Genomic DNA, 11,814 nt, shown 5'->3' with positions numbered 1-11,814 from the left:
AGCTCCCTCGGCATTGGGGAGTCCAAGCTGGCACTCCAGCTCCCCTGCTGTCCCACTGTGGGGCTGAAGTACACTAAGTCTGCTAGGCTGGGCCCCCCTAGACTCTGGTGTGTGAGGGGAACGTGGGGAGGGTCTTTCTCCTCGGTTGAGGGCCACTTCAGTGAGGGTTTGGTTTTTTTCTTCTCACATATGTGCAGCTCCTGACTGATTTTTCTGAGGGTCAGCAGCCCCGACCCCAAAAAAGGTTCCCCACCCCTGCCAAAGCCCACCTATGGCTTACTCAGGACGCTTCCCTAGCCTGGCTGGCAAGTCACCATTGCGCTTTGTGTTTTGCCCACAGGTATGGCGCTGAAAAACGGACTCCCCCAGCACTCAGTCAAACCTTCCATCAAAGTCGAACCTCAGAACCATTACAACACTTTCAAATACAACGGCAATGCAGTGGTGGAAAGCTACTCTGTGCTGGGGAGCTGCCGCCCCTCTGACCCGTACAGCATGAATAGCGTTTACTCTTACCATTCCTACTATGCACAGCCTAATCTGCCTTCCATGAACGGGTTTCATTCCAAGTTCACTTTCCCCCCCTTTGGATATTACGGATTCTCCAACAACCCCATGTTCTCCCCCCAGTTTCTGAATTATGGTGCCACTGAGCCAAGAAGCGGGGATTGGGTAAGTAGCAACTATGAGAAGAAACCCGACCTCCACGCGTTGCAAGATAACCTTAACCACACTTACAGGAACTCAGAGTTCTCGGAGCCACTCCCACACACTGTACGAAACAAAAACCACCACCAGCGGACCTATGAGAGAGCCAACCGGTATGCCAGCCAGAAGAGCACGGCCATGTCCCACAGAACTAACTCGGTCCCCGTGGAATCCCCACCCTTTGCACAAAACACAAACTGTTTCAACAACCGAGCAATCAAGCAGGAGCCTGTTGACGCCTTGTCACACATCGAGTCCATTCAAAGGGCTGCTGTGAATGTACAAAACTCGAGTCTCAACCTGTCCGCTGTGCCTGTGGCATCTCAGAATGGCGAGCAGGAACAACAGTGGAGCCCCTATAAGGTCAACAGGAACGGGTCCCCGCCTGACAGGACTAGTAATGCAGAGCGTTCTTGGAACACATTTACACCCAATGACAATACCAACCTCCCCACCACGAGCATGCAGGATAAATTGAATTCCTTCACTGGACACTCAAACGCGACCCGGCTACCGCAGTCTCACCTCCAGGAGAAACAATGGAACGTATTCCCTGGAGAAGGGCAGGCAACACAACAGAGCTCTAGCCTGCTTGGGAAATCATGGAGCCCTTGCAAACTCAACGAAAGCCCTTCAGCCTTGCCTAGTTCTGCAAATTCAAACCTGCAGGAGAAACCCTGGCACCTCCCCCAGCTGAACTACAGCTCCACTCTCAAGGGGAACTCTGGCTTTCAAGATGAGCTGTGGAACTCGGTCAAAGTGGATGAGAGAAGGACTCCGACGCCTAGTCCAGGGCTGCATGAGAAGCCGTGGGACTCCTTTGGCTCACCGGCTACCATAGGATCAAATGTGTGTAGCGAGAAGCCATTTGGCATCTTGAAAGCGGACAGGAACACATTTTTGCCCAGTATCCATCATCAGGAGAAACTGTGGGACCCCTTCAGCTTGGATGACAGCATGGAAGAGCTGCCCGATAAGACCATCAAGGAGGAGGAGGCAGATGATGATGAGGAAGAGGAGTGGTCAGACAGCGAACACAACTTCCTGGATGAAAACATAGGTGGGGTGGCAGTGGCCCCAGCCCATGGCTCCATCCTGATCGAATGCGCCAGGCGGGAGCTGCATGCCACCACCCCGCTCAAGAAGCCCAATCGGTGCCACCCCACCCGCATCTCATTGGTGTTTTACCAACACAAGAACTTGAACCAGCCCAATCATGGACTCGCCCTTTGGGAAGCCAAGATGAAGCAGCTGGCGGAGAGGGCGAGAGCGAGACAGGAAGAAGCAGCTAGGTTGGGTCTCCAGCAGGATTCTAAGCCGTTCAGCAAAAAGCGCAAGTGGGGAGGGGCTGTGGCCCCTGAACCGCAGCACAAAGAAAAGAAAGATTCTGTCCCAACACGACAAGCAGTGGCTATTCCAACAAACTCTGCTATCACTGTGTCCTCATATGCCTATACCAAGGTAACTGGACCATACAGTCGCTGGATATGAGATTAATACAGCTAATATGGCCATCTTACCTCAAACGTCTGCGACACTGGACCACAGTGTTGCTTTGTGGTGCTTTCTCCTAATGCATGTAGGGGGAAAAAAATCTACTCAAGTGCAAACCTTCTAAAATCTGCACTTTGAGAAGGAGTTAAAAAAAAAAGCAAACGAACACTTATTGCTGTTAACGTTTTTCAGTAATCTAATATTTATATCTCCACATTTTTTTAATCTATCCTTGTACATCACAAGAATGGAAAAGAAAAATTTATAGTGTCCTTTCACAAAGGAGAGGTTTTTAATTCCATTTAAAATATGTATTTATTGGATTTTTTATTATTATTACAACAATGAAGCAGATCTAAAAAAACAAAAACAAACAGCCACCAAACCAGCTTAAAAAAAATCTGTACAGCTCACTCATGTTTAATGCTGGTAGGGAATTTCAGCTTGGAAACCATCTGGAAATGTGTTGCTATAGTCAACCGAAAATGATTTGAACATCCGGTTTTTCAAAATGAACTAAAGTGCATATTTTGCAGCTTGACTGATCGTTTCTTATAGATACAGTAACCTTCTAGGGCTGGGAAGCAGACAGAGAATTATGTGGAAGCCAGTGGCAGACAGAGTAATGGAGTCCCACTTCTAGGCAAATGCTGGGGTTTTGAAGATGTTTTATTTAATGGTAAAGGGTCTGATTTGCCTCTTACTCGCCTCAGGAATAACTCTGTAGAAATTGGTGGAGTTACATCGGTGAAAAACAGCCCATGGAAACAGGCAGCAGAAGTCCATAAAGTCCGACTTACGTGGTGCTATGCCTCTTCCTGGCCCCTCTGTAAAGGGCGTAAATTCCTAAGTGGGAGGACAGGCAGGGCTGATGGCTTTGAAGTGACGTGAGTTCAGAATGAGACCCAGGGTGAGCTAACACCAGAATACATTATATGAATACATTATAAACCAGGTTGAAAGCAAGACCAAATTATCCAGAAGGACGTGTCTTCATGCTGAATACTTTATCAGCTATTTTGATATTCTCACCAAACTCACATTATTATGTACTTAGGTACAAGGCGAGAGGATAGTAATTTTCTTATACAAGAGACGTGGGACTTCTGGACAACTTTACTTGCTATTTTTGTACTGCTTATACCCTGTCACCTTACAGCAGTAAAAAAAAAAAATCTGAGGGGGGACGGAAGCAAGAGAGGGTTACTGTATCTTCAAGAACCCAACAAAAACTGTGAATAGTTAGTGTTGCGCTACATACATCACTGTTGCAAAGTCTGGTGCTTTCAGTCTCTAGGGGACGTTCTCTGCTTGATCAGCTCTGGGAGGAGTGAATAACAAAAATGACTTGCAAGCCGCCTTCTACATTTTCCAATGGTGCATGCTTCCGTACTGTATAAACTCCCCTATGACAAGTCGACATTTTCAAACACAAAAATGAAATTGACGACCATTTTCTGCAAGCTAATTATTTTCCTGGTGCCATTTTTTAAATAATGTCGATGATGATTACAGCAAAACTAAGTGGTGCTTATTAACAATCTGAATCATGACTTCTTTTCCCCCTCTACAGACAAACTGTTGGGAATGGTTGATTCAAATAACTTGCTAAATAGGAGCGACAGGTGGGAAGAAATTATCTGATGCTAAAGAGACACTCTCCGTGAGAGGGCTGGATTTATGTGATGTTAGCAGAAATTATATGGAGTGATCCCCCCAAAAATGTAGGGTGACATTCACCTGTGTGCAGAGGTCCTGCCCAGTTTCTGTGTACAACTTAAGCCCTACCGGAGTCCTCACTGCCAGGATCTCACCTGGTGTAAAAAGACCATTGACTTCAATAGAGTTACAATCATTTTCCTTGCAGAGGATCCGGCCCTGAGGGTTTAATGGTACTTGAGTGATGCATGGGCCTTTGAGCGTGTATTCTACAGAGGTGAATTTCTTCCTTCGTGGAAACTGAGCCCAGAGATAAACGATAAAGACCTTGATAACGTGCTATCCTGTCCCATTGGAATCACTGGTAAAATTCTCACTGACATCACAGTGGGAGTCAAATTGAATCCATTGTCTGCTGTTCCAAAAATAGAAGCCAGGTTCTTTGGCTGAGGAGTCCCATTAACTTTGGGAAGGGGAGGGATAAGATTCTGAAAAATCAGGCCTGGTAAACATTTAAAACTGGATAACATAATTCTGCACTTTCAGGTGCCTTTTGGAGAGTCAGAGAGAGCTGAGAACTTAACCGTACATAATGTTTTGTTTACTGTAAACCTTGTTCCTAGCGCACTGGCACAGAAAATATCAGGATTGTTGTAAAACATCCTGAACGTTTATGTGGTCTGATTTTAATCTGTAAATAGGGAAAGATTTTTTTAAAAGCACTTTCACCTAGATTCAAAACAAAACAAAAAAAAAATAAAAACCCCCAACAACTTGAAAGCAGTATGTTTTAAGCAGATTATTGTGGGAGAACTGTAAATAGTGGCAAAATATTTAACATGCTTTGTCCGTCCTTCATATTTTTTTTACTGTATTCTGTATAGTTGCATATATTTGACAAGGAAAATCAATGAGCTGTTATTGCTTTGTTATGAATACCCAAGATCATATCAAGACTGTAGAATTATTCACAAGTCACATTTATAGGAAACCTCTGAACTTCATAGTATAACAAACTAAAGCACTCAAGGGTGTAGAATCTCAGCTGGTGTAGGTTGGCCATTGTCTTCAATGGAGCTATGCCAGCTGTGTCTGGCCCTGGGTTTTTACGGCTCTGTCATGCACCATTGAAGGCCATGGGAGGTTTGCCATTGACTCCAATGGATGCAGGAGCAGACCCATAGTGAGCATGCTAATTTTCTAGCTTTGAGGAAAAGTTGGACCGGGACTTCTTAAAAATGACTTCTTTTCGTTGCTGTTGTTGCTTTGATTTCTTTCCAGCACCCGTACTTTTCATCCAGGTCTCATTCGACTTCCATATTTTAGGTTGTTGCACGGGTGCCTTGAAAACTTCCTTTAGATGACTTTGGAGAGCGAGAAATTGTAATATTTGGGGAAGGGGTCGGGGAGGGGGATGCATTTTAAGAATGTGACAGTCCATCTGACCTGTCAGAGTCGCACTTCTTTGTAGGTTTCTGTTTAGTAATTTTTAGGCTGATCTGATTGTGATATATGATTACACTTGTGAATATGCTCATGTTCAATGTATGTCTGGTCATATCCTATTAGATGGAGGAGGAGAAAATAACAGAAGGGCCAACCCCTGCTTGCCTCTCTCATGAAAATAATTATTGAGGGCCAGATTCTGATCTCAATTACCCCGTTGTAAACCCAGATTCATTTCACTGTACCTGGCTCAGTGCCTGGCTCTTCATATTGGCCCCTAAACTAAGAACATTGAGCCTGACTCTCAATGTGCTTCATCACACCAGCTTTACCCCTGTGTAACTGGCTTAACAGGGTACAGCATCATGTTCTGATTTTGATCTATGTTGGTATAAATTAGGAGTGGAATTACATCAGAGTAAATGAGGTCAGAATCTGGCCTATCATTTTTCCAAACCACTTTAAGAGATATAGTTTTGGTTAAAAATAAGGCTGTTCCAAGTATAAGCAAACCTCCCAATTCCAGCCATCACAGCTTAAGTGGTGTTTTAATTGATAATTAATACTGTTGCAGTCTCACGTTTTACACTACATATATAACCTACCTCAAATCTCAGTCATTAAAAATTAGCATGCTTCAGACTTCTATTAAAAATATAAAACTATGCACAGCTATTAACCCCTTGCTGCTGAAAGTCTGTTTAAAATATTTTTCTTTTATTTTCTGTTGGCACTATCATTTATATTTAACGGTGTGGCGATCACAGTTGTTTTAAACCATGAAATAGCCATTGTGATTCAAAGCATTAAAAGAATCCATTAGCATGAAGCAGAAATTGACCATATTTACAGCTGTATTCTTAGGATGTCTGCAAAAGATTAAGTCAGTGGAGCCTTGCCAATATACGCCTGCAGAGGATTTGGCCCTAGGAGTCTATTATCTCTCATAATTCAATTCACTGGATTCTACTCTTGTTACATCAGAGAAAATTTGAAGCCACTTGAATAAATACGCTTGATTTTTGCTCTAATTTCCCATTGATCCTCAGCCGGCTTACATCAGGGTCACCCCATTGGTAGCAATGAAGCTGCACTGATTTATATCGAGCAAGGCGACTTCAGTGGAATTATTTCTGGTTTCCACTAGTGAGTGAGGTGAGGGTCCAGCACTGTAGACTCCACTCTTGGAACTGGCTGGGAGCCAGCTGTGTGCAGAAAGGCAGCTAAAGGCCGATGTACCACTTCAACTCCTGTTGGTGTAAGTGGAACATGAATGGTGCACCGGCATTCTGCACAAGGGTGGCTTTTACCCATTCTGAGCAGAATCCAGCCCAGTGTGCCACTACATTGATTTGTCTTTAATATCATACACAGGCGAAATGGCAAGCTGAGACTAGTGCTAAGGGATTTTTATTTACTTTTGGTGTAATGATTTGCAGCAGGTATAACAAATGGTGCTAGGACAACAAATAAGTCTATAACCCTGGGAAAATCTTGACAAAGGGCCCGATCCTGCTCCCAGTAAAGTCATGGGCAACGCTTGCGTTGGCTTCCATGGGAAGAGGTTTTGAGCCCAAAGAAGTTGTTTTAATGTTTTTCTTTCAGGACATCAGTCTCTTCATCTGTAATACTTTGCCTTGTTACCAGACACAGCAGAGCAGGCTGAAGTCTCTCGATTTGGCACTTATTTCTGGCTTCTGATAAAAGCCAGGGCTCCCAGCAAAAGGAAATGGAGGGAAAGTACAGGAATCAAATATTGGCCCTGATCCTGCATTTCCAGCCTCCCACACCTCAGGTTGTGCAAGGAACCCGTCATTGCATGTGATGTACTGCTAAGTATTACTTGTGCTAAGTGAAATTCACCCTTGGCCAGAGGACCAGCATGAGCAGACGCCACTCAAATCCCATAGATCTTACATGACACATAGGCCTTTTGCAGGCCCTTTGCACAGGGGCAGATTTCATTCAGTGATTAGCAGACAGGCTGGGGGAGGAAGCTACTTCTTGCCCCCAATGAGGTCAAAGGCAAAATCATATGGGCTTAAAGTCTCAGTGGGAAACAGGACCATTCCTCATGTACCAAAACCTTAGCTGTGCCCTGTAATAAGGCACAGTAAAGAGAGAAAAACTTCCTGAGGTGCCTCGACGTTCCCTTTTAATACTGGAGTATGCTTTGTGGGCTATATAAGGCATATTTTTATTAAATGAAATCTAATAAAATGGTGCTATGGTGTTTTAACAAATTGTATCATGTTTTGATTCCATCTTGTTGAGGTGCTACTTATGTATAGTCAGAAAACCAAGACAAAAAATTAGCTGAGATTAAAGTTTCTTTTTCTTCCGTGATAGCTTTTAGCATTTCTGCTCTGGATCAAAATATAGAGCCAGATTCTGATCTAATTCATGCCACTGTAAATTCAGTATAATTTTACTGGATTTAGACTGATGTTAGGGCCAGATCCTCATCTAGTGTGAATGAATGTAGCTCAATATGACTTACATGAAGCTGTGATGGTTTAGATCAGCTGAGAATCTGGTCCCTATACTTGGTATGTGTTCAGCTAATTAATGGTTAATTGCTGCCAGCACCTGGAAAAGTTCTATAAATGCAAAGGACTGGCAAAATCAGAACCCAAGCCAATAACTATAAATCTTACTACAGTGAATAAAAAATGAAAGTGGTTTTCTTCCTTGGCTTTCTTCTGGCAGGTTAAAAAATGCACTTCATGGTCCCAACTGCGCTCATGCAATCTTACTGAAGATGCACAGTGAAAAGGAGGGTAGAACTGGTGCCATGAATGTATAGTTATTATGCAAAAATGAAATTGGTGCTAAATTGAGGTTTTAAAGTTAAGCACGAGATGGAATTTCCCTCCCCCCCCCCACCTCCATGAGTGAATGGTGAATTCCATCCTCGTGAAGAGAGAAAAAGAACGAAACCATCTTTCTGAGGACCCAGAGCAGTTATTCTAAAAGTTTAATGTAAAATGCTACTTCTTCAACTCACTTTGTTTCAAAGCAGAACGTGAAGCTTTAGTCCTGTAGGCCTCCAATCCTACTCTCCTTACCTAAGAAAATCTCCTTCTGGTGCAGATGTTGTCTGCAGTGATGCTGGTGTAAATCCGAAGAAACTCTACTGAAACCAATGTGGTTGTCCAGCTGTAACTGAGAGCAAACTCATCCTTTTGCATTCAATTAGGGCCTCATCCAAAGTCCAGTGAATTTAATGAGATGCTTTGTATTGACTTCAGTGATCTTTGGAAGATACTGCTATCACGAGACTGAAAGTCAGGTGACATTGATGTAAATGGATGGCAGCTGAAGATAGCCCAGTGGGAGGTTTGGTTTTGTTTGTTTTTTTGCAGGATAAACCATATAATTGCTTCTTTTAGGAATACCTACTTCATTCCCACAGCTTAGTCTGACTTTCCTTTATCACTAAATGTGGCTAGAAATGTAGAGATGCCTAAAACATATACAAATACATTTATAGTCCCCCCCCGCCCCGGGCTACTCTGTTTTCTTTTGAGTTCACGTGATTTGATGTTATAAACTGTACAGATACCTGAGTTTTGTCGTATAAGCTTGCTGTTGTCACGATACATAAGAAAAATACCTCAAAAAAAAAAAAAAAAAAAAAAGACTGTCGTGGCAATTGATTCAACTATAGGGAATGGAATACAGATAAATAAAAATATTAAAAACTAGGGTATGCATTTGGTTAATTTTACACTGTACTTGACATGCTAGAACTTTTTGGCCTTTTTAGCTCTATTTCTTAGGTAACTTCTCATTCATCTTCCTCAATACCCTTATTCATTTTGAACAGACTTAACTCCAGGTATAATCTCATTGAAGTGTCAGTTAATGTAAATTGGAATGGTTCCACTGATTTCAGTGGAGCTACACTGATTTACATTAGCTAAAGATCTGATTCAGTAATATCACTTGTGAAGTAAAGAGCTATCCGATAATGGTGTAAAAATGTGGTACTCTGTCACACTGGGGTAAAACTGAAGTGTTCTGCACTCACTGAAATCAATGGTATTATTCTAGATTTACACCAGTGTAGTTCACAGCAGAGTTTGACCCGCATACCTTATTAAACAAAATTACAATAAGTATATTTGCTTCTTTCTACATACTCTGGGGGGAAAAATACTCCTGGAAATAGTAGAGCTTGATGCCTCCAATCCATTTCTCCTGCAAAACTTCCATGGGAGTTTTGCTTGAGTAAGGATTGAAGGAGCTGGCCCCATTAATCAATCGGTGGATGAGCTGAAGAGTACAGATACCAAGCATAATCTAGTGAGACTTGACAGGGTCAGATGCTCGGTTGGCATTAAGCAGCACTGTGCTTACACCTGAGGGGCTGATCTCAGGCAATGCTGAGCACCCACAATTAATCACACACTCTCTTCTGATTAGTCTTTTGAATAACTGTCTCACTGGATTGTCTTGTGACTGTAGCCGGCACCTTATCCGTGAATTACTTTCCAGGTGCCAATGCTAACTGATAGATTTACGGTAGCAATGGGGACCATCCCTGCGTTCCTAACGAAGACAAGTGCCCCACTAAGCTCAACAGGACCTAGTGCTTGTTCACAGTGAAGTCCCAAAAGTGATAAAATGGGCCTTACCGTAAATGAGAACCAGGCCCAATGGAAGCTTTTACCTTTATCAGGAATATGCAGGTTCAAGGCCTAAATTTTGTGTGAGCCTTTTTGCCTAAGAATAGCAGAGCAGACTGGCCTAATTCTTCTGTTCCAATATCAGGGATCCTTTAGTAATGATTTTTACTCCCATCTTTTCCTCATTAGCATTCATTTTTCAGGGATTATTCACCGCTGGTCACACTTTGAAAACATTTTACTGTTTAGCTGGTTTTCAACCTCCAAGTCTTTTATTTTTAATACTTTTTTTGTATGTTAAAAAAAAACCAGATTAAGTACAGGTATGATGCTGTCTTTTTTTTTTTTAAACAAAAATGCATTTTTAATTTAAGAGAAATGAGGAAACAGGTTGGATTGTGACAGACTAATTCAGTTTAGTTAATTTTAAAGCCGTAACTTCTCGATGTATTTGATTTCTTGTCTCTTTGAATTCATATTTGGTGACAAGGCCTCCAATGGAGGCAACCTTGTGAATCACACTTGAAGATTTCTTTGTTGACTTGTGACTGTGGCTACTTGAAATGAAGTTTTATCTGGGGTTGATTGACGAATGGTAGATTTTACAATGTCTCAAGGCAATAGGATTAATGTGTATTAAACTGTAGATATTATTAGTACAGTAAATTTATGCTGATAATTTTATTTTGTATAATTTCCTGCCCTCTTTCGTTTGTATTTTTTCCTTACACTTTTTTCCCTCCAGTGTTTCAGTAAATTTATTTTTAGAATGCCTAAAAATTGCAAGTATGGATCCTTTTTTTTAATTTGTATTTTAAGTTACACACAGCCAGCTGGTTTGTGAAATGTATTATTCCTGATATCTTTAAAAATATTGTGGGTGTTTTAATAAATTTTATATTTATTTTTTGCACTCAAATTCAGTGTTTTTTTTCTCCTCTCCCCCACTAAACTTAGCGAAGATGAGACTGTTTCTCATTTGATGATTACTTGGAAAGATCACACAACTGGACTCGAAAGGTCACATGAACCATGGACTATTAGTCTGAGGCCATGATGGACAACCAAGGCTAGTGAGTGGGCTGCATGAGTGGCCTCCTTAATCTCAGTGGGCCGCAAGATTGAAATCCGTCACGTGCACTAACCATGATCCCAAGAATAAGATTAAATATATTAATATGTGGCATGCTGAATATTTCAAAACAAGTAGAAATGCTTTAATCATTCATATATTAATAGAATTGCCATCAACTCCAAAGAATAAAAAAAGGAAACATTTACACTTACTTTTTAATATCAAATCTCTGCTCAGCTTCTTCCCCATCTCCTCTCCCACGCGCATTTGGTCCCAGCACTTCCAGAGCACCATGAATTGGCTGATTTGCACCATCCCTGCTCTACCCCCCCTACGTCTCAGAGCTTTAACCCCAAGAATCAACTGATTCACTGCACTTCAGAAGTGCTGGGAGGGCAGGGGGGAGGAGTAGGTAAGTGTGGGTCCCCCTGTGAGCCAGAGGCATGGAGGAAGGGGGTAGAAACGGGGAGATGGGGGTGAGGCGCACATGGAACTCCAATGGGCTACATGTGGGCTGCAGGCTGCTCACCCCTGGTCTGAGGTCTTCAAAGAAGTGCAAGGGAATAAGCTGTCTTCTGAGGAACTGGGTGGTCATTCTATAGGGTCCCTGGAAAATCTCCATCTTAAACCATCCCAAGATATCTAGAGCCAGATTACCAGCAGCTGTAAATCAGCATAGTTCCAAATGAATAGAAACATACTGATTTTTACCAATTGGGTATCTGGCCTCTGACTTTAAGTGTTCTAGGTCAAAATTGGGTGCCTAGAATTAGGCACCTAAATCCATATTTGAATCCAGTG

General features: G+C 42.3%; 1 protein-coding gene across 10 annotated transcripts in view; it reads left to right on the top strand.

Annotated features, from left to right (window-relative positions):
* Positions 1-10,851, top strand: part of TET3 (tet methylcytosine dioxygenase 3) — a 161,074-nt gene extending 150,223 nt beyond the window's left edge. For all 10 annotated transcript variants that reach the window (XM_075910902.1, XM_075910904.1, XM_075910905.1 and 7 more), the window contains one exon: positions 341-10,851. In XM_075910902.1, coding sequence (XP_075767017.1) covers positions 341-2,199 — 1,859 coding nt within the window. In that variant the 3' untranslated portion in view covers positions 2,200-10,851. The remainder of the gene's footprint in view (positions 1-340) is intronic.
* The last annotated feature ends 963 nt before the right edge of the window (positions 10,852-11,814 follow it).

This window comes from Pelodiscus sinensis, chromosome 28, assembly GCF_049634645.1.
Source record: "Pelodiscus sinensis isolate JC-2024 chromosome 28, ASM4963464v1, whole genome shotgun sequence".
Classification (NCBI taxonomy): Eukaryota; Metazoa; Chordata; order Testudines; family Trionychidae; genus Pelodiscus; species Pelodiscus sinensis.
Note: the sequence above shows the minus strand (reverse complement) of the source record. Positions and strands in the feature narration are given on the sequence as shown.